At 40.5% G+C, this 27,270-nt stretch overlaps 2 protein-coding genes across 2 annotated transcripts in view; one reads left to right on the plus strand and one right to left on the minus strand.

The window, feature by feature from the left end:
* Positions 1 to 27,270, plus strand: part of RPL31 (ribosomal protein L31) — a 171,824-nt gene that overhangs the window by 68,486 nt on the left and 76,068 nt on the right. The gene's annotated exons all lie outside the window — the stretch shown is intronic.
* LOC142740932 (interleukin-1 receptor type 2-like) overlaps positions 3,400 to 27,270 on the minus strand; it is a 48,795-nt gene continuing 24,924 nt past the window's right edge. Inside the window, exons 8-10 of the mRNA XM_075850344.1 lie at positions 25,366 to 25,511; positions 17,011 to 17,143; positions 3,400 to 3,720 (exon numbers count right to left, since the gene is read on the minus strand). Of these exons, the coding sequence (XP_075706459.1) occupies positions 17,016 to 17,143; positions 25,366 to 25,511 (274 nt within the window). The 3' untranslated portion in view covers positions 3,400 to 3,720; positions 17,011 to 17,015. The remainder of the gene's footprint in view (positions 3,721 to 17,010; positions 17,144 to 25,365; positions 25,512 to 27,270) is intronic.

Below are 27,270 nucleotides of genomic sequence, written 5' to 3' on the forward strand. Positions count from 1 at the left end.
ATATATATATATATATATTTTTAAATGAACTATATTACCCGAATGACTGGTCCGGTAACTCACAGGGGAGGGTGGGCATGCAGTATTGTAGTTAATTGTATACGTATCCTCAAGACGCAGATACAATTGAAAGCGCTGGCGTGGCAAGGAAACCATCAGTTCCCTGCCTAGCCATTCAGCACTTTTCTTGTGATGCAGGTGGTGCTATTACGTCATCACACCGCCTGTGTCGTTCCACTGGAGCAGGACTAGACAGTATAGACTAGTCCTGCATCATTGGATTAGAGGATGGCCAACAAGGTGAATGATCGCTAGTAACCTACTTTATAACTCCTAGCACAGGGACTAGGTTCAAAATTCTGGCACATCTCGGGTTATCCTGCACCTCTTACAAGCTTTAGTAAACTAAGCAGTGACAGTTCTAAGCTGTCATTATCGAGTTTACATTAGATGGTGCCCATTTGCCTCAGGTCATTGGCCTACTTATAAAAGCAGGCCAGTGACCCAGGGATAACCTGAGACTACGTGATGTAAACCAACCAATGACATCTTATATCTGTCACTGCATAGTTTACTGTCGCAGAGGACACTGCTTCTCCAGTGCTGGACCCAGGAAGGCTAGGTAAAATAATTGTATTGCTTTTTTATGTGTTACTAATGCTTTGTTTTTTGGGTTTGACTTTTTTACAGGTTTGGTTGTTGGACTACTTCAGATTCGAGGAGTAATTTGATTAAAGCGTTTTGTTCTTTATTAATAAAATGGTTAATGAGGGTTGTGTGTGGGGGGGGGGGGTTTATTTCAATAAAATACTTTTTCTGTGTCTGTGATTTTTTTTTAAACTTTAGAACTACTGACTTAGTAATAGCCGCTGTCTGATTGACAGTGTTTATGACTAAGGGGGGCTTAGTGTTAGCTGGTGAAAAGGCTAACACTAACCCCCCATTAATACCCTGGTACCCACCTCCACCACGGGTACCTGGATAAGCCAGGTACGATCCAGTACCCAACCTGTAGTGATGGTCGGGAACTGGGTAATATTGGGCCGGGAAAGCCCAATAACTGTGGGCCTTCCCACCCTGGTAATGCTAGCCTGCTGCTGCTATGTTATATCTGGCTAGTTATGAAAAATGGGGGGACATCACGTCGTTAATTACTGAAAGACAAAATGACGTGGGGTCATTTTTTATAACCAGCCAGATACAACACAGCAAGAGCAGCCTAGCATTACCAGGATGGGAAGTACCACGGTATTCGGACCTTCCCAGCCTAATAATACCTGCCAGTGGCCACCCCAGTGCCCGACCATCACTTCAGATGGTCGGGTACTGGATTGTAGCCGACTCTTCCCAGTACCCCTGGTGGCGGTGGGACCAGGGTAATAATGGGGGGTTCGTGTTAGCCTGTTCACCAGCTAACACTAAGTCCAACCATAGTAATTGACACTGTCATTGCTGGGACAGTGGTAATAAAATTTAAAAAAAAACAAAAAGAAAAAATATTTTATTGAAATAAAATCCCCCCACTCAAACCTCGTTAACCAATTTATTTAAAAAAAAAAAAAAAAAGCCGTCATCGAAGGAGTCCTCGAATCCAAAGTAGTTCAACAACCGAACCTGTAGAAAAAACCCAAACAAAAAATTTGTAATAAAAAAAGGATGGATGGAATAGCGTAGTAGACTACGCAACTCCATCCTGAGGGATCCCATCAGAAAAACATATACCACACAGTATACATTTTTTTAACATGAGAGGCTATGGGTGACGTTAAACGTATACCACTGGGAGCTCCCAACATCATTGTCCATATAAGGATAGTGATGTCAGGGGCTTCCTCAGAGCCGGAATCCCCAGGCAATGTGCTAGTAGATACTCTGCCCCAGGACTCCTGCCCTGGGAAAGCTCTTGGTGTCACTGTCCATATGTGGACAGACAGTGATGTCAGAGGCTTGCCCAGAGTCCCGGAGCAGAGCCTATACTAGCGCTCTGTTTTGGGACTCCAGCTATGAAGAAGCCCCTGCCATCCCTGTCCATATATGGACAGTGATGTTAGGAGCAGGAGTGCCAGGCAGAGCTAATAGCGCTCTGCACGGGACTCTGGCTGTGGGGTTGCCCCTGACATCACTGTCCATATATGGACAGTGATGTCAGGAGGAGAGGAGTCCCAGGCAGAGCGCTTGAAGTTGATCTGTTTCGGCACTCCAGCTATGGGGAAGCCCCTGACATCACTGTCCATATATGGACAGTGATGTTAGGAGTAGAGCAGGAGTCCCAGGCAGAGCGACCAGGACTCTGGCTCTGGGGTTTCCCCTGTCATCACTGTCCATATATGGATCGTGATGTCAGGGGCTTCCCTATAGCCGGAGTCCCAGGCAGAGCGCTAATAGTCCTCTGCCCGGGACTCCAGCTCTGGGGTTGCCCCTGACATCCCTGTCCATATATGGACAGGGATGTCAGGAGGAGAGGAGTCCCAGGCAGAGCGCTTGAAGTGGCTCTGTTTCGGCACTCCAGCTATGGGGAAGCCCCTGACATCACTGTCCATATATGGACAGTGATGTTAGGAGTAGAGCAGGAGTCCCAGGCAGAGCGACCAGGACTCCGGCTCTGGGGTTTCCCCTGTCATCACTGTCCATATATGGACAGTGATGTCAGGAGGAGATGAGTCCCAGGCAGAGCGCTTGAAGTTGCTCTGTATTGGGACTCCGGCTATGGGGAAGCTAATAGCGCTCTGCCCGGGACTCCAGCTCTGGGATTGCCCCTGACATCACTGTCTATATATGGACAGTGATGTTAGAGGCTTCCACAGAGCCAGTGTACCGGAGCCTCTACTAGTGCTCTGCCCGTGACTTCAGCTCTGCTCCGGACATCACTATCCATATATGGACAGTGATGTCAAGAGGAGTGCTAGAGTGAGGAGGCTTGGGAGCGCGCACGTCAACGTGGTGCCTCCCCCTCAGCCTCTGTTCTGCATAGAATCTGTAGCCAGCGTCTGATGTTGCTGGCTACGGATTATAATTAACAATGAGCGGGGACTGCAGAAGTAGAAGAGACCTAGGAGCAGCAAGACAGGGAAGAAGACTACGGCATAGCAGGCTAACGCTTGCTGTAAGGTAAATATAATATATTGAATATATTTTTTATTATGTTTAAAGGAACACATATAAAAAAGTTTTTTATCTTTACAGGTACAATTTAAAGGGTCATAAACTTGTTTGGATGGTTTTCCTACATGCAGTTCTATTACCTAATACTGTCTTTCAACTTTTACACACATCTATTATCAATATAAAGATATATATAAAGTTTTATTACAAAAACATATAAAACACAACTGTATAGCTAGAAGAAATCACTATAAAAGTATATTCAATGGATAATTAATACTGTATGTAAAAGACCAAGTGATTTTACAATGATCATTTATTATGCAGCAATAATAATGACAAATTGTCACCAAATATTTACACAAACATTAATTTAAAGTAGTAAAATGTTTGGGATCTAGCATGTTCTAACACAAGAAACCAATTAATATTCACTTTACATATTTCCTAATGGAAAAGTTTTTCTTTTTCTCATATATATAAATGTGATGCTTGTATTCTTGCATTGTCTTCTTAATGGCCAGACTAGATGCCATATGCCAAGAAGGATACACATGTTATCCTTTGTCTGTTATGGTCTTCTAATTGGTTTGCTTAGTAATGACCAAAATATAACATCTGAAAAGTGAAATACAGCATAAGATATGACAAAATGTAAAAACTGTGATTTATATCTTATATTGCAACAGTTAAATGCATGGATTTCAGTTTTATTGATTATCAAATAAAATTGTAATTACTGCGGTATGTGAGCCGCACCCAGTTTAGTCCAGAAATTTGGGGCCTGTTTTGGCTAGCAGATTTGTCTTTGTTGTAAAAATTACCATATTAATGATGATAATCAGAGATTGAGGACCTCATCATAGCATTCAACTGGTCCTCAGGGATAGACTTCATTAAGCCAACTGTCCTAAATTTTATGTGACTATTACAGGTTTCTCCTTGGATACTATTCCTATTTATAAAAGGCATGAGACCCATGATTCATCACTAGCCAATAGCTTCTTCTCCCTAGCAAATAGGACAGGAACTGCTCGTGAAGCGTATGAATAGGCACCACCACCTCTTCTATTCAATGTGACAAAGGGACAATATTGCAAACTGCCAGCCACGTCTTAGGCCCCATGCACACGAACGTGCTTTTGCGGCCGAAATTCCCCCGAAAATCCACAGGAGAATTGCGGCCCCATTCATTCCTATGGGGCCATGCACACGACCGTAGTTTTTACGGTCCGTGCATGGCCCGGGAGCCCGCACCGCAGAAAGAACGGACATGCCTTATTACGGCCGTCTTCTGCGGTCCGGGCTCATTGAAAATAATGGCCGCAGCCATGTGCATGGTCCGCAATTTGCGGACGGCTCGCGGCTGACAGTCCGCAGCCGGCCGACCTGAAAATCACGGCCGTGCACACGGCTACGGTCATGTGCATGAGGCCTTAACGTTAACATTTCACTTCTTCTATATGCCACAGAAGTGTATCTCCTCAATAGCAGAGTGCATCGTGATATCATTATAAAATCTCATTCTCTCTTCCAATAAGAGAAGTTTGCTTTACGGTTCTAGGTTTCCTTTACATCATTTGGAAGAAGTTTCGAAGTAGATTTCTTGATATGGGTACATCAGACAAGTAACTCGTTATGGAGGAGTCTCGAAAAACAACTGCCGGACAGCAGTTATTAAATGTATATGGCCACCTTTACAGCTAGTTATTATACATGACCCCCATTATCCATTGAACCAGTTATCACCTTTCAATAATAGGTTAACTATTATTAAATGAGCTAGTTTGTTAGAATAATGTTCTACCTTTTTCATATACAGCACTGTGCAAAAGTTTCAGGCAGTTGTGGAAAAATGCTGCAAAGTAAGAAAGCTTTCAAAAATATAAGAGAAATCTAAATCAATATTTGGTGTGACCACCCTTTGCCTTCAAAAAAGCATCAATTATTCTAGGTACATTTGCACAAAGTCACGGATTTTGTAGGATTATAGTCAGGTGTATGATTAACCAGTTATACCAAACAGGTGATAATGATCATTATTTTTATATGTAGGTTGAAACACAGTCATTAACCGTAACAGAAACAGCTGTGTAGGAGGCTTATAACTGGATGAGGAACAGCCAAACTCTGCTACAAAGGTGAGGTTGTGGAAGACAGTTTCATGTCACAGGTCCACCATGGCAAGACTGAGCACAGCAACAAGAAACAAGGTAATTATACTGCATCAGCAAGGTCTCTCCCAGGCAAAGATTTCAATGCAGACTGGGGTTTCCAAATGTGCAGCTCAATTTTGAAGAGGCACAAACAAACGTGCAACGATGAGGACCGTAGACGCAGTGGTCGGCCAGTGAAACTTAGTGCAGCAGATCAAAGACACATCATGCTTACCTCCCTTCTAAATTGGAAGATGTCCAGCAGTGCCATCAGCTCAGAAACCAGTGGGACCCAGGTACACCCATCTACTGTTCGGAGAAGTCTGGCCAAAACTGGTTTTAAAAATTGCAGCCAAAAAGCCACCTTTGATGTGGAAACATGGCCAAGCAACTCAATTATGCACAAAAACATAGGAACTGGGGTGCAAAAAAATGGCAGCAGGTGCTCTGCACTAAAGAGTCAAAATTTTATATTCAATATTTGGCTGTAACAGAAGCCAGTTTATTCACTGAATGGCTGGAAAGTGGTACAATAATATATGGAGTTGGGTATTTGATCAGGATTAATTAATGCTGAGAAATACAGGGAGATACTTTTCCATCATGCAATACCATTAGGGCGGCGTCTGATTGGCTCCAAATTTATTCTGCAGCAGGAGAACGACCCCATCACCCCATACAATCATTGTAATTAAAAGGGTTATCTGAGGACCAAAAATTGCATTGCAATAATAGTAACTTACTTATATACTTTAATTAAAAATTCTGCTCTAAATAGTGCAGTTCAAACCTCATGAATTATTCAGTAAGTGCTCGAGCTTTTCTAATAATGATGACGCTCCAACATGGCCCCACATGACTGAGCTCTTGCTTCATTTGCTGTTCGTGAACATGACCGCAAGGGGCTGTCACATTGCCTATTGCTTGAGTCCCGAGCAGAGCATCAGCTAGCGCTTTGCTCGGGAATCCAGCACTGCTCCCGACGTCCATATTTGGTCTGCCTAGGGATTCCACAACTTCTGCCGACGTCACTGTCCATATATGGACAATTTCATCAGCAGCACTACTGGAGTCCACAACTTCTGCCCGCATCATTGTCACTGTCCATATATGGACAATGACGTCGGCAGAGCAGTACTGGAGTCCTCGAGCAAAGCATCAACTGATGCTCTGCTCTGGGACTCCAGTACTGTTGCCGACGTCACTGTCCATATATAGACAGTGACATGGGCAGAAGTCCTGGAGTCCTAGAGCAAAGCATCAGCTGATGCTATATTAGTACGTTGCTTAGTTTCACATAAATATATTATTGCAATGCAAGTGTTGGTCCCCAGATAACCCCTGTAAGAACTATCTTCAGGGTAAAGAAGAACAAGGAGCCCTGGAAGTGATGATATGGCCCACACAGAGCCTTAATCTCAACATTATCTGTCTGTCTGGGATTACATGAAGAGACCGAAGGATTTGAGGAAGCCTACATCCACTGAAGATCTGTGGCTAAGTCTCCAAAATGTTTGGAACAACCTCCCTGCCGAATTCCTTCAAAAACTGTGTGCAAGTGTACATAGATAAAAAATATTGACCAAATATTGATTTGATTTAGATTTCTCTTGTATTCACTCACTTTGTATTTTGTTAATTGATAAAAAAAAATAAAAATATTAACACTTCTATTTTTTAATGCATTATTTTTCCACAACTGCCTAAAACTTTTGCACAGTACTGTCTTTCCTGAAATTATCACCGAAAAGGGTTAATGAGCATGCAGATCTCCCTGTAGCCATAAACATAATTCAGGCTCAGTAAACAATTCTATCAAAGGAGAGGGCTGTCGTGCTAGCCTTAACCCCTTCCCGCTCCTTGACGTACTATTACGTCATGGCAGCTGTATCGTTCGCGCTCCATGCCGTAATAGTACGTCTCGGGAGTAACGGCCGTTTCGGCCGTCCTCCCGACACATACAGGAGCTGTGACGCTGCTGTCTTGTTCAGCAGCTGTCACAGCTCCTACAGCGGGGACCGATCGCTGTGTCCCCGCTGATTAACCCCTTAAAAGCCGCGTTCTATAGAGATCGCGGCTTTTTAGGGGTTAAGCTGCCATCGCCGGCCTGCTACGCGATAGCGGCCGGCGATGGTGACTATGGCAACCGGACACCAAACAATGGCGTCCGGCTATGCCATAGACGGAAGCCTAGTGGGTCCTGACAACGTCAGGACCCACTATGCTTGCTGTCAGTGAGTAGCTGACAGTTCTAATACACTGCACTACGCATGTAGTGCAGTGTATTAGAATAGCGATCGGGGCCTCCTGCCCTCATGTCCCCTAGTGGGACAAAGTAATAAAGTGAAAAAAAAGTTAAAAAAAGATGTGTAAAAATTAGAAAATAAAAGATTTAAAAGTAATAAAAGTAAAAATCCCCCTTTTTCCCTTATCAGTCCTTTATTATTAATAAAAATATATAAACAAACAAATAAACTATACATAATTGGTATCGCCGCGTCCGTAACGGCCTGAACTACAAAATTATTTCATTATTTATCCCGCACGGTGAACGCCGTAAAATAAAATAATAATAAACCGAACCACAATCACAATTCTTTGGTCACTTCACCTCCCAAAAAATGGAATAAAAAGAGATCAAAAAGTCGCATGTACCTAAAAATGGTACGGATCGAAACTACAGTTCGTTACGCAAAAAATAAGTCCTCGCACGGCTTTATTGATTGAAAAATAAAAACGTTCTGGCTCTTAGAATAAGGTAACACAAAAAGTGAATGATTGTTTACAAAACGTATTTTATTGTGCAAACGCCATAAGACATAAAAAAAAACTATAAACATCTGGTATCGCCGTAATCGTATCGCCACGCAGAATAAAGTGAATATGTCATTTATAGCGCACGGTGAACGCTGTAAAAAAAAACGAAAAAAAAACAATAGTAGAATTGCTGTTTTTTAGTCACCACGCCACCTAAAAATAGAATAAAAACTGATCAAAAAGCCGCATGCACCCCAAGAAAACTACAATGAATTCCTCAAGGGGTCTAGTTTCCAAATTGGGGTCACTTTTGGGGGGTTCCCAATGTTTTGGCACCACAAGACCTCTTCAAACCGGACATGGTGCCTAATAAAAAAGAGGCCTCAAAATCCACTAGGTGCTCCTTTGCTTCGGAGGCCGGCGCTTCAGTCATTACCGCCCGAGGGCCACATGTGGGATATTTCTCTAAACTGCAGAATCTGGGCAATACGTATTAAGTTGCGTTTCTGTGATAAATCCTTTTGTGTTAGAAAAAAAATGGTATAAAGAGGATTTTCTGACAAAAAAAAAATGTAAATTTCACCTCTACTTTGCTCTAAATTTTTGTGAAACACCTAAAGGGTTCATAAACTTTCTACATGCTGTTGTGAATACTTTGAGGGGTCTAGTTTCTAAAATGGGGTATTTGATAGGGGTTTCTAATATATGGGCCCCTCAAAGCAACTTCAGAACTGAACTGGAACCTAAAAAAATAAATAAATGAGGCAATACTTCGCTTCTTACACTATACTGATAATGAGCCGTGCCCACCCCGAGATGACCCCAGTTTTGACCGTTTGTCTAAACGGAGACCCCTATTACACCGTTCCAGTGCCCGGTTTTCCCAAGCATACACCCCCGAGAAGTGTATTTCTATTGATGAGTCCCTGGTACATTTTAAAGGGAGGGTTCAATTCCGCGAGTACCTGCCGGGTAAGAGGGCAAGGTATGGCGTGAAGATGTATAAGCTGTGAGAGTGCATCAGGGTATACCTACAGATTTAGGATATATGAAGGAAAGGCCACCCCCAAACCAGACTGCATCCTGGACTACAATAGGTACATGGGAGTGATGGACTTGTAAGATCAAGCCCTGAAGCCCTACAGCGCCATGCGGTGTGGTATAAGAAGCTGGCCGGGAACATCATATAGATGGCTTTGTACAATGCGTACGTGCCACGTCGATGTGCAGGCCAGACGGGAACTTTCCTGGAATTTCAAGAGGTGATTATCAAGAACCTAATCTTTAGGGACCAAGAAGGGGAGGCACCCAGTACTTCTGGAAGCGAGCCCACACGCATCGTACCAGGGCAACACTTTCCAGGGGAAGTTCCCCAAACTGGCAAGAAGGGAAAAAGTCAAAAGAGGTGCAAAGTCTGCTATAAGAGGGGGATAAGGGAGGACACAATATATCAATGTGACACGTGTCCCGAATAACCAGAGCTCTGTATGAAAGTGTTTTAAAATTTATCATACATCCCTTGGTTTATAATTTACCCAAATTTTACTTACCCTGATGCACTCCGCACAGCTTATCCCCCCTCGTCTTTCCCCTCTGGGCCCTGCTGTGTGTCCAGGCAGCTGATAACAGCCACTTGTAGGGTATTGCCATACCCGGGAGAACCCACATTACAGTTTATGGGGTGTAGGTCTCCGGTCAAAATGCTCACTACACCTCTAGATGAATGCCTTAAGGGTGTAGTTTTTAAAACGGGGTCACTTCTTGCGGGTTTCAACTGTACTGGTACCTCAGGGGCTTCTGCATACATGACTTCGCACTAGAAAATCCCGAGTAGGCCAAATGGTGGTCCTTTCCTTCTGAGCCCTCCCATGGGCCCAAACGGCAGTTTATCACAACAAATGGGGTATTGCGGCACTCAGAACAAATTGCGCAACAGAATGGGGTATTTTGTTTCTTGTGAAAATAAGAATTTTTGAGCTAAAATTACATATTATTGGAAAAAATATATATTTTTTAAATTCCCAGCCCAATTCAAATAAGTTCTGTGAAGAAACTATGGGGTCTAAATGGTCACATTACCCATAAATGAATTCCTTGAGGGGTGTAGTTTCCAAAATGGGGTCACTTCTGGTGGGTTTCCATTGCTTTGATACCTCTGGGGCTCTGCAAATGCGACATGGCACACGAAAACCAAACCAGCAAAATCTGTACTCCAAAGAACACACAGCGCTCCTTCCCTTCTGAGGCCTCCCATGGGCCCAAACGGCAGTTTATTGCCACAAATGGGGTATTGATGCACTCAGGAGAAATTGGGCAACAAAATTGAGTATTTTGTTCCCTGTGAAAATAAGAAATTTTGGTAAAAAATTACATCTTATTGGAAAAAATGTCATTTTTTTAATGTCACAGCCCAATTGAAATAGGTGCTGTGAAAAAACTGTGCGGTCAAAATGCTAACAACAACCATAAATGAATTCCTTGAGGGGTGTAGTTTCCAAAATGGGGTCACTTTTGGTGGGTTTCCATTGCTTTGATACCTCTGAGGCTCTGCAAATGCGACATGGCACCCGAAAACCAATCCAACAAAATCTGGACTCCAACAAACATATAGCGCTCCTTTCCTTCTGAGCCCTCCCATGGGCCCAAACGGCAGTTTATCACCACAAATGGGGTACTGCCACACTAAGGACAAATTGGGCAACAAAATGGGGTATTTTGTTCCCTGTGAAAATAAGAAATTTTGATCACAAATGACATTTTATTGGAAAAAATGAAATTTTTTTCATTTCAGAGCCCAATTCAAATACGTGCTGCGAAAAAAATGTGCGGTCAAAATGGTAACAACAACCCTAAATGAATTCCTTGAGGGGTGTAGTTTACAAAATGGGGTCACTATTGGGGGATTCCTACTGTTTTGACACCTCAACACCTCTTCAAACCTGGCATGCTGCCTAAAATATATTCTAATAAAAAAGAGGACTCAAAATGCACTAGGTGCTTCTTTGCTTCTAGGGCTTGTCTTTTAGTCCACGAGCGCAGTAGGGCCACATGTGGGACATTTCTAAAAACGGCAGAATCTGGACAATACATATTTAGTAGTGTTTCTCTGGTAAAACCTTCTTTGGTACAGAAAAAAAAATGAATAAAATTGAAATTCAGCAAGAAAAATGAAATTTGCAAATTTCACCTCCACTTTGCTTTAATTCCTGTGAAATGCCTGAAGGGTTAAAAAACTTTCTAACTGCTGTTTTGAATACTTTGAGGGGTCTAGTTTTTAAAATGGGGTTCTTTATGGGGGTTTCTAATACATAGGCCCCACAAAGCCACTTCAGAACTCAAGAGGTACCTTAAAAAAAAGGCTTTTGAAATTTTCTTAAAAATATGAGAAATTGCTGTTTATGTTCTAAGCCTTGTAACGTCCAAGAAAAATAAAAGAATGTTCAAAAAACGATGCCAATCTAAAGTAGACATATGGGAAATGTGAACTAGTAACTATTTGGGGTGGTATAACCGTCTGTTTTACAAGCAGATGCATTTAAATTCTGAAAAATGCAATTTTTTCAAAATTTTCTCTAAATTTTGCAATTTTTCACCAATAAACACTGAATATATCGACCAAATTTTACCACGAACATGAAGCCCAATGTGTCACGAGAAAACAATCTCAGAATCGCTTGGGTAGGTTTAAGCATTCCGACGTTATTACCACATAAAGTGAAATATGTCAGATTTGAAAAATGGGCTCTGAGCCTTAAGGCCAAAACTAGGCTGCGTCCTTAAGGGGTTAAGTACTTCACTTCAGCCTTGTCCTCTTAGCTTTGACAAGATACAGGTCATAAATGGCTGCTGACACCACCAAGGAGCGCAGCCATGGGGACATCAAATAAGCCTCCCTTATAAGGTTGAATTTTAGCATTTGTATTACAGCCGAAACAGCTGGACCTTTGCTTTTCTACAGAACCACACTATAAAACCCTAAGGTGATTTAATTATCCCCTTCCCCCTGCTTGCATTCTGGGCCCTAATGACCATGCCATTTTTTAAGTTTTTCCATCGTCACATTCGAAGAGCTATAACTTTTTTATTTTTGCGTCAACATAGCTGTATAAGGTCTTGTTTTTCGCGGGACAAGTTGTACTTTTTAATAGCACCATTTTGGGGTACATATAATTTATTCATTAACTTTTATTATCTTTTTTTGGGGGGGGATAGAAGAAAACCTGACATTTCGCCACTCTTTTTTGCGTCCTAAATCTACGTCGTTTATCGTGTGGTATAAATAACACAATAACTTTATTCAGCGGGTTGTTACGATTGCAACGATACCAAATTTATATAGATTTTGTATGTTTTACTACTTACACAGTAAAAACACTTTTTTTTCAAAATTATTTGTTTTTGTGTCTCCATATTTGAAGAGCCATAACATTTTTATTGTTCCGCCGAAGCAGTTGTATGAGGGCTTTTTTTTTTGCGAGATGACTTGTCGTTTTTATTGGTACCATTTTGGAGTAGATGTGACTTTATCACTTTTTATCACATTTTTTTTAAGTCAGGATTAACAGAAAACAGCAATTTTTCCACTGTTTTTTATTTTATTTTTTTACGACGTTCACCGTGCGGGTTAAATAATGTAACAGCTTTATAGTCGGGGTCGTTATGGTCACGGCGATACCAAATATGTGTAACGTTTTTGCTTTATTGGCTTTTTTTTAATAGTAAAGCAGTTTGTAAGAGGGAAAAAGTGGGTTTTTCTTCTTTTTTTTTTCACTTTTATTAACTTTATTCAACTTTTTTTAACTTTTTTACTAGTCCCACTAGGGGACTTTAATATGCGATAATCCGATCGCTTTTATAATACATAGCAATACTTTTGTATTGCAGTGTACTACTGCCTGTCCGTTTAAAACGGACAGTCATCTGCTAGGACATGACCTAGCAGGCATTTACTACAGGCAGACCTGGTGGCCTTTATTAGGCCCCTGGCTGCCATCGGAGACACAGACACTCGGCAATCTTATCGCCGGGTGTCAGTGGTATGAGAGGGAGCTCCCTCCCTCTCTCCAAAACCACTCAGATGCGGTGCACGCTATTGAGCACCGCATCTGAGGGGTTAAACAGGTGAGATCAATACTAATATCGATCTCACACGTTCGGGCAGGGATGCCCCCAGCTCTCAGCTACATCTGGCAGCTGAGAGCAGGGACATTTATCGGCTCCCTGCTCTGTTTACTTTATTCTGATGCAGCGCCGTGAAAAGGCTATTGCATCAGAATAAAGCCCACTAATGACCGTCGTGAAAGGCTTATCGGCGGTCAATAAGGGGTTAAGTTTGGTTTAGTAAAACAACTGGGGTCTGGGTATTGCAGCATTTAATGGGCGCAAAAATGCGGCTGCATTATGGACTTGTAAAGCAAGTCTGAAAATTTTCTCTTAGCTTGTAAAGGGCCCATACAGTACTTTATGGAATCAATTAAATATAAAATGATGTCATGTTCCATAGCATACCATATTACAAAGGTACTCTCTCTAAGAAGCAATAGTTCTAGAGGAGAATACAGTAGCACAGAATGGCGGCACGCAGACTCCCTACGGGTCCGTTATATGTGCAATGTATGGACTCCGTGTGCACGAGGGCTAAGGGCCTATTCATACCAGGCAGCTAAGGGTGTATTTAAACCAGACTCTTATAAACCCCACAGATTCCAAATGAGTGTCCTACTGGCATACATCAGGGAGGTATGCATCGGTATACCTTTTTTTCTTTACTGCGCTTTCCTATACAATTGATAACTTATATAACGGTTTTTAACACGTACGCGCTGAATGGAAATAGTTAACGTATTGTGAATGGACGTTAATAGTTATATATTGGAGAATTGCTTATGATGCACTTCCCTAACAAATCCGAATCGCGGATTGAGATGTATAAAAATGATGTCAACAAAGTTCAATGAGGAATTGCCAGGCAAACCAGAATTTTGAAAGAAGGACAGGAAGGAGATTTTGTATAACCATAGGTTTGTGGAAGAAAAAACCTCACTAATTTAAGGCCAAATTTTGGAAAACACATTCTAAAGCATCTCTACCCATGAAGTGCATCTGTAGCAGTCCAATATTCTAGAAAATCAGAAAACACCAACTTTCTGATTTTATGACTGATTAATGGAATCAAACTCTGAATCTTGATAATAACATTACTGAATTAGAACACTTAATAGACTCTAGGGAAATGAAATGGTCTGGGAAAGGAAATGCATGAAATGATAAGGCTATATATCAAAATAAACTTCAGTAACATTCCAAGGAAACTTAAAATAGTAGTTTAAAAGCTCATCACAGAGAACACTACAAATTTGTAGCTTTCCTCATAAATCAACCACTGACGCAAGTTCTCATGTTGTAATAACAATGTTATAGATAAACGATATAAAGCATATTAGTCATGGTTTATCACTGGAATTTTATATTAGAAAAATTCAGAACAGCCAAGCAGCTGTGTGTAATAAATACCATACAGAGACCAATTGACATAAATTGTTTTATGTGTTTTATGTTTGAGCACCATTTTACAATTTATACAGTAGTAGCTAGGATTTCCTTCACATGGGGCAAGGATTACATTTGCTGCACTAGCCCTATATCTAAATACTCTGATTAAGTCTGAGTGACTTGTTAGCGCATATATTCCCTCTCTGCTGATGTCAGCTGCAAGAGCATATAGATAAATAGACAGTGATCATGACCGGACTACAGTTCCACTGTATCTGTAACATGTAGACAATGATAACAATTTCCTGTTATTGAGTAAGGCCTCATACACACGGAACCGCAATTGCAAATAGTATAGAATGCGTGATTTCCTATGGGCCAATGCACACGACCGTGGTTTCCACGGTCCGTACATTGCCCGGAGCCCGGACCGCAAATAAATAGGACATGTATATTATACGGACCGCATTTGCGTTCCGGGCTCATAGAAATCAATGAACATCTTCTGTATGCCTGAATCACGTACTGTACATATAGCTACGACCGTGTGCAGTTGGCCTTAGGAATAAGGAGACGTCTGCAGCACAAAGTGCTGAGCTTTGAAGGTAAAGGCTTCACAAAGTTTTCATTTTCATTGCGAGAGGATAAAAAGTTCCCAGATTATTTAGCATGTTCTATAGTGATATTATTAGGTGCAATAAATTGTGTGAACTTGAACTGCATCAATTATGGTATTACTGATCCTTCAGATATCTACATACATTTAAACCTGGACTGCCTATTGAACTGAACATACTGTGAATCTAGAAAGAAGAGCACAATCTCAAACCCAACTGAAACCCAAATGATATCATTGAAAGGGTTGCATTTTTAAAATACTCTAGAAAGAAAAGCTTTTGTAAGAAAAGGAGAACATTTGAAAACTGAGAAAAAATAAAGCTTATATAAATTATATATAAAGCCTGTTTCAAATGGCTTGGGCACAGTTTTAAAGAGTAACTGCAATTTTGTCAAACTTTTAATGTCATAGAGACATATCAAAAGTTTGGATCGGTGGGCATCCGGGTGCTGAGAAAACCCAACGTCGCTGAAACTAAGGTGCAGAAGAGCTCAGCTGAGCGATTTGCACCTTTGGCTGTGATCGGCACTCCCTTTCCATATAATGTACCGGTAAACTGAAATTTTTTTCGAAGTGGGGTGGAATTGGAAAACTGTGATTCCTCCATTTACTTTTGGGTTTTGTATTTACATCTTTCACCATGCGGTAAAAACAAAAACAAATTTACTTTATTCTGCTGGTCAACACGATTATGGCAAAAACAGATTTATATAGGTTTTTTAATGTTTTACTCCTTTTACAAAGAAAAAACTATTGCTTAGGAAAAAAAATTATTATTTTTCATATTCTGAATGCCATAACTTTTTTATTTTTTCGTCGAGATGTGGTTTTTATTGGTAAAATCTTTTGGTACATACGACTTTTTAATCACTTTTTCTTAAAAACAAATTCACCGCTAAGTTGACCCAAATGCAGTGATTCTGGCGTTTCAGATTTTTTTTCTTTTTACGGCGTTCACCGTGCGCATTAAATATTGCTATATTGTAATGGTTCAGACTTTTACAGACACAGCCATACCAATTTTGTTTATTTTTGACATTACTTAAAAGGAAAAATGGTAAAAGAGGTTTTTTTTTTACTTTAAACTAAAAAAAAAAAAATGTTCACTACTAAAAACTTATTTTAAGTTTTTTTTACACAATCTATTAGTCCCCCTAGAGTACTTGAACCAGCAATTGTTGGATCGCTGGTACAATACACTGCAATACTAATGTATTGCAGTATATTGTCATTTTTACTGGCTTTTGTTAAGCCACCCTCTCTAAAAAGCCTCAGATGCTGCGGTCGCGATTCACCGCAGCATTTGAGGGGTTAAACGGCCAGGAACAGCGCGATCGCTGTTTCTGGCCGTTAGTGCCGTGTGTCAGCTGTAATACACATCTGCCACCTGCAAGAATGGAGCGCACACAGCGCGTGAGCGTGCTTCATACATTCCCCCCCACACCATGACGTGCACTTACATCAAGGTGTGTTACGGGGTTAAGCCGATTTCAGACTGCTGTAAAGCATCTGCATGCATCCATATTATGGCCACAACTCCCAGACCCTCCCATGGTTCTACTGAACAGAACTTAGATCACCAAAGCACCCTCTGCTTTTTACAAACTACATAACAGAACATCAGTTCATATTTTACATCAGTACACAATGAAAATGTAATCGGAGATAAAATAAGAAATATATTTTGACAATTCCTGAAATAGGAAACTCCTACAAGAATCTAGACTGACCATTTTAATATGTGCTCCACTGATTTCCCTTTAACAGTAGAGGGGTGGTCTATTAAACATTGCAGTTACAGTAAGTTTGTGAGATTAAATAATGAGCACTTCATTTCCCAGCAAAGTGATTTATCTTCCTACTTTAAGAATAAGATACATTTACCATTTTTATGACTTGGCCAGAGAATAATCGTTCTTATTTCCACATTTCCTGTGTTTGGTTATGAAAATAATCACTATAATCAGGAAAACCACAAGGGCAGGAACTGCTGCAATGTACCAGGCAAAAGAAGAGTCTGTAAAAATGTAGAAAAGTAACAAAAATGCTTACTAATATGTGCCGCAACATAAATTAAACAGCTTACAATAATAGGAACAGTCCTGTCCTCAACAATATATGTGATACGGCGCAATTAACAAAGGTGACAGTAACATAAAAGTAGAGCAAACATCAGACTGAATAAAGTAAACACCCCTTGCAGTGCCTAGTCTAGCTTATCTGCTGCCTGAGGTGAAAATTCAAATGGCGCCCCAGCAGATTTTGATTGACATCCCCCTGCCTGGTCTACATCACTACCAGCCTCCTCCAACTCTTTCAGAAGTGCTGTTGCCTTGTACTCCACTAGCATGCACTTTGCACCGATGAAGCCAGACAGAGTACACCACGCTGCACGGTGCGTGCTCAAGTAGTACAAGACAATGTTGCATCCGAGAAAGTTGGAGGAGGCTGCTAGTGATGTATAACAGCCAGGGGGGGGGGGGCAATCAAGCATGGAAAGGTGGCTTTGGTGGCAGGACTATGTGACTCTTCAGGATAGCGGCACCACCCATGACACTTTAATGAGTAACTAGCATATAGTGTGCGCCGATTTACACAGCTAAACTGTATAGATTTTGCTGCATCTGAAAAAACATAGAAGGGAATATTTGGAAATATTTTCAGGTCATGTATTACTGCATGGTGGCAGTTCAAGGGGTTAACACTACTTGACAGGTTCCCATTAAATAGACAATGAATTGCAACAATTCCATCTGCCCTGCAATTTTGTTATTATAAATATATCCTATATAAATACAGCGCCAGAACAAAGCTCATACATATATATACAGTACCAGAACAAAGCTTAATACATCTATATAGCAACAGAGGCAAGCTCAGTACATATATACAGAACCAGAACCAAGCTCAGTACTTAAATACAACACCAGAACAAAGCTCAGTACATAAATACAGCACCAGATCAAAGCTCAGTATATCAATACAACACCAGTACCAAGCTCAGTACATATATACAGCACCAGAACAAATCTCAGTACATAAATACAGCACCAGTACCAAGCTCAGTATATAAATACAGTGCCAGAACCAAGATCATACATATATACAGTACCAGAACAAAGCTTAATACATATATATAGCAACAGAACCAAGCTCAGTACATAAATACAGCATCATAACAAAGATCAATACATAAATACAGAACCAGAACCAAGCTCAGTACATAAATACAACACCAGAACAAAGCTCAGTACATATATAGAGCACCAGAACCAATGTCAGTACATAAATACAGCACCAGTACAAAGCTCAGTATATAAAAACAGCACCAGAACAAAGCTCCGTACATAAACGCAGTACGAGAACCAAGCTCAGTACATAAATACATCCCCAGAACAAAGCTCAGTACATAAACACAGCACCAAAACCAAGCACAGTACATAAATACAACACCAGAACAAAGCTCCGTACATAAATACAGCACCAGAACCAAGCTCAGTATATAAATAAACCAGAACCAAGTTCAGTACATATATACAGCACAAGAACAAAGCTCAGTGCATAAATACAGCACCAGTACAAAGCTCAGTATATAAATACAGCACCAGAACAAAGCTCAGTACATAAATACAGTACTAGAACCAAGCTCAGTACATAAATACAACACCATAACCAAGCTCAGTACATAAATACAACACTAGACCCAAGCTCAGTACATAAATACAGCACCAGAACCAAGCTCAGTACATAAATATAGCACCAAAACCAAGGTCAGTACATAAATACAGCACCAGGACAAATACAGCCCAATGAAGTCATCGCGCCGCTTGCATCTGTAAAAGGTTCTGAGTGGCAGGGCAAATCATTCTGCCCTGCCAATCAGCGTCTTTCAACGACGCAAGAGGCCTGACGACATCATTGCGCCGCTTGCATCTGTGAAAGGCGCTGATTGGCCAGGGTGCCTTGCCCTGCAACTCAACGACGTGAGATAGACTTATTGTATAATAGACGCAGATACAATTATAGTTCAGGAGGGGATGGCAGCAGCTGGTTTCAGTGGTGCCGCCACCCCTCAGAGAGGCAACAGGCTGCCGTCTGAGGCGGGAAACTCATCTTGCCTCATGGACGGTGCGGCCATGGCACCTATGTACACATATAATAATCAGAAAATATTTTACAAAAGGCCCTCCTCACACGTACAGGTGTTTTCCAGAATAATCTGTAGAGCCTTATGCACACGGATGTATTATGGTTCTGTTTTGTATGGAGCCTTAATAGGACACCCATAGAGGTGCATCGGTCCCCTTCTATACCGCTGTATGCCTCAGATTTCATACGGAAGTTTGTTCTAACGGATTCCATACATATTCAACAGATTAAGAAACGTGGCATGTGCCATTGGATTCAGTATGTATGGAGGTATTCACCCTAGAAGCAACGCAATGGCATCAGATGGTGCATTAAAGCTGGAAATGGAGTCCATGTGTCTTCATAGTATGGAGTTGTACGGGACTCTGCGCTTCACCGTACAACCTCTGTGTCATGTGCATGTTGCCTAAAGATGAGCCACATTGTATAATGAAAGGTGTGCAATTTTGTAATATACTTTGGGGCAGATTTACTATGACAGCGTTTTATACACCAGTCTTAGCTATCTACTGGAGTAGGATCAGACAGATTTATTAATAGACGCATGCCTCTTAATACATGAGCAACAGCATGCTAAGGGAGCCTGAGGTAACATGGAGGGTAGAAGAGAAGCAGGGATCCGACTGGGGAAGAGTAAGATCTAGAGGGGGCAAGGAACCAGGCCCAGCACAGAGATTTCCACTATAGTTTTTACCGGTTTTCCGGTGTAAATTATAATAAATTTGTCGGGCCTTTGTGAAGCCACGCCACTTTTCAAGAAATGGCAAGGGTGATGTAACAAAGCCGAATTTTGGTCCCTTTTGCAACTTTTCTACTACAGAAAACTGGCGTAGAAAGGTTGATAAATTCCCCTCTCAGTTTGTCAATTCTTCACCATTCCCTAATCTCTCCCAATCTAAACTCTCTTTCCTCTGGATAGCTTTGGGAAAGTATACGTAATTACTGCTCCTTTTGTTAATTTATCAGTTATTTATTATTGGCACCATTTAATGTACCATATAATGTATTGAAAAACGTTTCAAAATTATTTGCTTGTGGTGGAATTAAAAAACAAACAGCCATTCCTCCATTGTTCTTAGGGTTCTAACTATATGGCATTCAACCTGTGGTATCAATGGCATGTTAAATTTATTCTGCAGGTCAATTAGATTACGGCTATACCAAATTTATATAGTACTTATGTCGTTTTTTTATTTTTATATCGATGGAGCAAGGTGGAGGCTAGCTTTTTGCTGATGAGCTGCAGTTATTATTGGCACTATTTAGGGATACATACGACTTATTTGATAACTTTTCATTTCATTTATTTTTTGGGATGACAAGGTGACCTTTTTTACTTTGTTAACTGCATAAGATAAATATCATTATATTGTAATAGTTTGGACTTTTACAGCTGTGGCAACACAAATCAAGTTTATTTTTATATTGTTTATGTTATTTTATAGGTAAATGGGAAACGTTTTTTTTGAACTTATAATATATTTTTTATAGTGTTAAAAAGTTTTCCTAATTTAATTTTTAACATTTTTGTAGTCCCACTAGCGGACTTAAACATGCAATAATTTGATTGCCTGTAAAATACTTATGTATTGCAGTGTTTGGTACTGTAACAGGCTCCTATTAAAGGGGTTTTCCACTTTCTGACAACTGTATGCAGTACTTGGAGCCAGAAGCAGATGGCTCTGACCACTGCATAGCGGTCGTTCAGTAGAACTGCAGCTCTGCTCCTATTCACTTGAATAGGAGGAGAGCTGCAGTACTGCAGCTCGGCCATCATTCGTTGACCGGAGCCATCTGCTTCCGGAGGCAGCCGGAGTGTAGGCTCGGTGCGGGGTCCGGGTGTCGGACACGCACCGATCACATACTGATGACCTATCCGGTGGATAGGTCGTCAGTTGTCAGAAAGGGGAAAACCTCTTTAAGTACTGCCAGGGCATTACGGGGTTTTCCCACTAAGAACATTTATCACCTTTCTGCTGATTTTTCTGTTTCTGGTAATGTAAAATTTCCCATTATTTTACAGTTCTACGCTAGAAACAAGTGTTAAATTATTATCAAAACTTCTGGATTATCAAATGACCGAATAAATGAAAGTGACTGTATTGTGTCATTTTCTGGCGAAATCAAGTTCTACTGACAACCAGAAATAGCCAATTACAAAATGATTTCCTAACATATTGGAAAATCTTCTTTCAATGACCCAATGTTTCTCTTATCTAACGGAAGGATCAGACCACCCTCAACAGTACGTAGGGAAAATAGGAGAGCAGTAGATTACGGTATTGATTCCGTCAAAACAACGAACCCTTACACAACGATGACAAACGGAAACCATTTGCACCGGATCCGTCACCATTTAACTCAATGGTGATACAAACAGAAACCTATGGTTTCTGGTTGTTTCAGTTTGGATTCCGATCATGGGTTCCACTGATGGAAAGGGCCGACGGAACCCACGAATGGAGTCCCAACGCAGATGTGAACAAAGTCTTAGTAAAACATCTCCCAGCACAGGCCTTATGCTAGTCTCGTGTGCAAAGCTCTATAGCTCCTACAAAACTCCTATCACTTCTGATGGTTAGCCTTCTGTTAATACTTTCTCTCTTGCATCACTCTATCTTGTTGTTTTTTTTTGTTTAATTGAAATAGTAAGATTTATATAAGAAAAACAAAACAAACAAAAAAACATTTAGGGTACGTCCACACACAGCGTAAACACTGCGGAATATCCAGCCATATTTTCTGTGAGGAAATTCTGCAGCGTTTTTGCAAAACAAATGTACATGCTGCCTTTTGAGAATCTTCAATGGTCAATTTCCACACAGGTTTATTTCCGCAGTGTGTGGATGGGATGTATTCAAATTGAATCCACTTTGTTGCTACTGTAAAATGCTGCTGAATTTCCGCACGGAAAATCCGGACGGAAATTCTGAGGTGCTTTTGCGTGTGTGGAAAAAATGGTTAATTTGCCAGTCAGGTTGCTACATTAATTTTCTACTTTTTTTTTATTCACATTAATTTGTTCACTTTTCCTCAGTGTGATATACAAAGAACAAAACTAGGTATTATTTTACAATATACTTTCTGTAAAAATGTGGCCGGGTCATTTGGTGATCACACAGGTGCATGGTTTGTTACAGTTACAGTACGGTTAACTGAGCTGGGTCTTATGCCGAGCCGAGCAGCTGTGTGTCCACCACATAAACAGGACAGATGATGTTTATCAACTGGAAGCAAACCATGAAGGTTCCTATTGAATGACAGCAAATAAAAATATTGAAAACTATGAGGAATTGATACAGAAAATATATTGGAAAATTGTGCAACTTTTCATAACACATTTACCAGGCAGGCACAAAATGTGCCAAATTTATCACAGTGGTGCATGCTGAATGATAATTTTGGCACATCTTGTATGATCTGTTTAGACACTTTTCTCTTCCTTATACCACTTTTGATTTGCCTTATTTTTTTATCGAATTTTGTGACTTTGTTTTTTGGCACATGTTTGTTGCACATTGGCACAATGTAAGAGACGCCACTTACTGGCAAGCCATCCACTTTCACGTTAAGCCGCGCTCCATTTTTCAAGCACTTTTAAAAAGAGTCTAGTAAGGTGAAAACATCAAAATTGTGCCAAACTGCAACAACATTTGGTATATTTTTATAGACTTTCTAGACTCAGACACAGTAGTAAATCTGCCCCAATGCGTATGCTTTATTTGCTGAAACCAGAATAACCCTTTAACCCGTTAGTGACCGCCCCAAAGTGTTTTTACGGCAGCCACTAACGGGCTTTATTCTGATGCAATAGCCGTTTTACTGCGCTGCATTGGAATAAATAAACAGAGCAGGGAGCCGTTAAATCTCCCTGATCTCAGCTACCAGATGTAGCTGAGGGCATCCCTGCTCGAACAGGTGAGATTGATGTCAGTATCGATCTCACCTGTTTAACCCCTCAGATGTGGCACTCAATAGCGAGCTCTCATCTGAGTGGTTTTGGAGGGAGGGAGCTCCCTCTCATCCCACCGGCACCTGGCGATAAGATCGCCGGGTGTCGGTGTCTTCTATGGCAGCCAGGGGGCATCTGGCATGACCTAGCAGATGCCTGTCCGTTTTACACGGACAGGCATAATACACTGCAATACAGAAGTATTGCAGTGTATTATAAATGTGGTCGGATAATCGCATATTAAAGTCCCCTAGTGGGACTAGTAAAAAAGTTTCAAAAAAGTTTAAAAAGTGAAAAAGAAATTAAAAAAAATAAAAACCCACTTTTTCCCCTTACAAACTGCTTTATTATTAAAAAAAACAAAATAAAGTAAAAAAGTTACACACATTTGGTATCGCCACATCCGTAACGACCCCAACTATAAAGTTATTACATCATTTATCCCGCACGGTAAACGTCGTAAAAAAATAAAATAAAAAAACATGCAAAAATTGTTGTTTTCTTTGAATCCTGCCTAAAAAAAAAAGAATAAGTGATCAAAAAGTCGCATCTACTCCAAAATGGTACCAATAAAAACTACAAGTCGTCCCTCAAAAAAAAGCCCTCATATAATTGCATCGGGGGAACAATAAAAAAGTTATGGCTCTTCAAATATGGAGACACAAAAACAAATAATTTTGAAAAAAAAGTGTTTTCACTGTGTAAAAGTAGTAAAACATACAAAATATATATCAATTTGGTATCGTTGCAATCGCAAGAACCCGCTGAATAAAGTTATTGTGGTGTTTATAACACACGGTAAACAGCATAAATTTAGGACGCAAAAAAGTGTGGCAAAGTTTTTTTTGTATTCCCCCTCAAAAAAAGTTAATAAAAGTTAATCAATAAATTCTATGTACCCAAAAATGGTGCTATTAAAAATTACAACTTGTCCCGCAAAAAACAAGTCCTTATACAGCTATGTCGATGCAAAAATAAAAAATGTATAGCTCTTTGAATGAGACAATGGAAAAACTTAAAAAATGGCTTGGTCATTAAGGTCTAAAATAGGCTGGCCATTAAGGGGTTAATTGTAGTTTTTATTAATAATAATATCAAAGAATTAGACTAAGGTCTGAATACTTTTGTAAGAAGCTAGAGCACTTCTGCAACATACAACATACTGTACTGTGCAAAAGTTTTAAGAAGTTGTTGAAAAATGCTGCAAAGTAAGAATGCTTTTAAAATAGAAGTGTTAATAGTTTTTTTATATCAATTAAGAAAATGCAAAGCGAATGAACAGAAGAGAAATCTAAATGAAATGAATATTTGGTGTGACCACCCTTTTCCTTCAAAACAGTATAAATTCTTCTAGAAATTAACGTATTTTTTTGGACTACAAGACGCATTGAACCATAAGGCTCACCCATAGTTTAAAGCGTAAAAGACGAGAAAGCGAGACAGTACCACAGTGCCTGACCACAATACCCCAATACAATGCCAGCCACAGTGCCCTCAATACAATGGCAGGCACAATGCCACAATACAATACCAGCCTCAGTGCTCCAATACAATGCCAGCCACAATGCCCCAATACCAGACACTGTGACCGAATACAATAACAGCCAAAGTGCCCCAATACAATGACAGCTTCAGTGATACAACATACTGGCAGTTATAGTTCCCTCGCCCGCCTCTGAACTCACCAGACAAGAGAGGTGTGGAGAGGCAGGAGTTACTGGTGATGAATCTGCTCTTGCTGCTGCTCGTTAATAGTAGGGGGCATGGCTAGAAGGTCCTTGCAGATCAGTATCTGCACAGATTTACTGTGCTGTGTGTACATGTCTGTGTTATTTGCTCACTAAGCAGTCAGATTTGACAGAAGTCTGTGTGTAAGATGTGACTATTCAGTGAGCAGATAAGAGTGATTCTCTACACACAGCACAAGATATGCTGCTTCCATAACACTGCACTGCAAGGACCTTTGAATCATGGTGCTCAGTCTCCTGCTTCTTCATACACTGGCAGCTGCCTGCAGTCGGACTATTAGACGCACCAGAAGATTACAGCACAGTTTTCAGGACAAAAAGTGCGTCTAATAGTCAAGAAAATACAGTATTTAAATCAAATATAATATTATAAAACATTAGAATTATTACCTGCTTGTTTTATTTGTGTTAGCAGAACTTCTTGGCCATAGTCATTACTTGCTATACATTTAAAGTCAGTGCTAAAATCATCCTCTTCAATTCTTTCAAAAATCAATGATAACTCAAAGTACTGACCATCAACCTCTGTAGTTTCTCTGGTAAGAAAGAAGTTTTGCATGATTATTAGAGGAAGGTAAGTATTATGGAAGAAGTACAGTAAATAAGGATCACAGCGATAAAAATGACGTTGGTAATTTATACCTCATAAAAGTCTAAACACTAATCTAAAAAAAATAATCCCACTCTCAGCAAGTAGAGATGAGCGAATTTCTTGAAATTCATTTCGGGCCTGATTCGACTGAATTGGCCATCCGATTAGATTAAGCCAAAATAAATTAGTCGCAAATCGCAAGTGCCTCAATTGTCCTGAAAACTCATATCTGACGTCTTCTAGAACTGTATCCAATCCCGTTCAAGATCTTCAATCCCGAGCCAGCATTAGTAATGTGATCCACCAATACCCCTCATGATTGGCTTTGGTGGAGGAAGGGATAACCACTGTGCATTTTGGGAAGGCTGACTCCAAGGCATTATGGGGAAAGCCTGCCCGAAGTCATGGGATCCTTTTTCTAATCTGTAAAATGGTGGCCGGCGCTTGCAGGCGCCCAACATTTTTCCGCAATTTGTGCGCTGCAAATCCCAAAATGTTTCTGATTTGGTCAAAAGTAAAACTTTTGAGGAATTTGGACTGAATTAGATTTGTGTCGAATCCGATACGCTCATCTCTATTAGCAAGTTAATGTAGTTTAGAGATTATATAGCAAACCACTTTCTACATTATGTAACTCCCCTATCTAAATTTATTTGGGGAATAAACCTAAAATCAGTCTTTGGATTAAAATAACAAAATTCTATACTAATGTAATAAGTATAATAATAATTACTAATGTAATAAGACACAGAATTGCTCAGTTCACAGTTACCTGGCAAAATCATGAGTATGCTTGAAACCTTAAAAACATATCAATACCATGTCCTCCACCAGCAATAATATGTTTTTCAAACACGTGGCCACAACAACACAATAGTGGCTGACGTGTCAACCTTCACCTCTGCAGATAGTGATTGACTGCCACAGTCATGTGTCACAATACAATCGGTACAGGGGTGTAAATAAAGACTGTTGAGGGAGCGACAGGGTTTGAAAGGTGAGTAACTTGTTTTTTGGTTATTTTAACACCTAAACAGTTGGTTTTATTATATTTTCTGGATTTAACTGGATTATTGTTATCAATTGTGACCATAAAATAAGACCAGACATAGCACCAACCATAGTTACTATAAAATTTTAGAAGAGTACCAATAGAATAGTAACACTTATCTCAATTTCTACGTTCAAAACACCTGTTGTAACTAAAAGACAGCACGCTGACCAGGTGCCACTAGGCAGATGTAGTTCTCCCCAAAACTACCGTATTTTTCGGTATAAATCTTGCTAAAAAGTCCCTGCGTCTTATAGTCGGCAGTCAAGGGACCCGGCAGCGCCGGGCCCCCTGACTGCTTCTTACTTAACCTCTTACCGACTCATGATGTGCCGGAACATCATGGAGCGGGGTGTGGATGATGTTTGGAGCGGGCTCACGTGCTGATCCCGCTCCATACATTGCAGGTGTCAGCTGTGTTTTACAGCTGACATTCTGCTCTAACGGCCAGGAAAAGCGATCATGCTTTTCCTGGCCGTTTAACTAGTTAAACGCCACGGTCAGTAGCGTCAGGGCATTTATAAGGATCTTCCCAGGAAGGACATTTATGACATATCCACAGGATACGTCATAAATGTTAGATAGATTCGGGTCCCACCTCTGGGACCCGTACCTATCTCTAGAACAGGGCCCCCTAAACCCTGTTCTAGCT

This window comes from Rhinoderma darwinii, chromosome 2 (assembly GCF_050947455.1).
Source record: "Rhinoderma darwinii isolate aRhiDar2 chromosome 2, aRhiDar2.hap1, whole genome shotgun sequence".
Taxonomy (NCBI): Eukaryota; Metazoa; Chordata; class Amphibia; order Anura; family Rhinodermatidae; genus Rhinoderma; species Rhinoderma darwinii.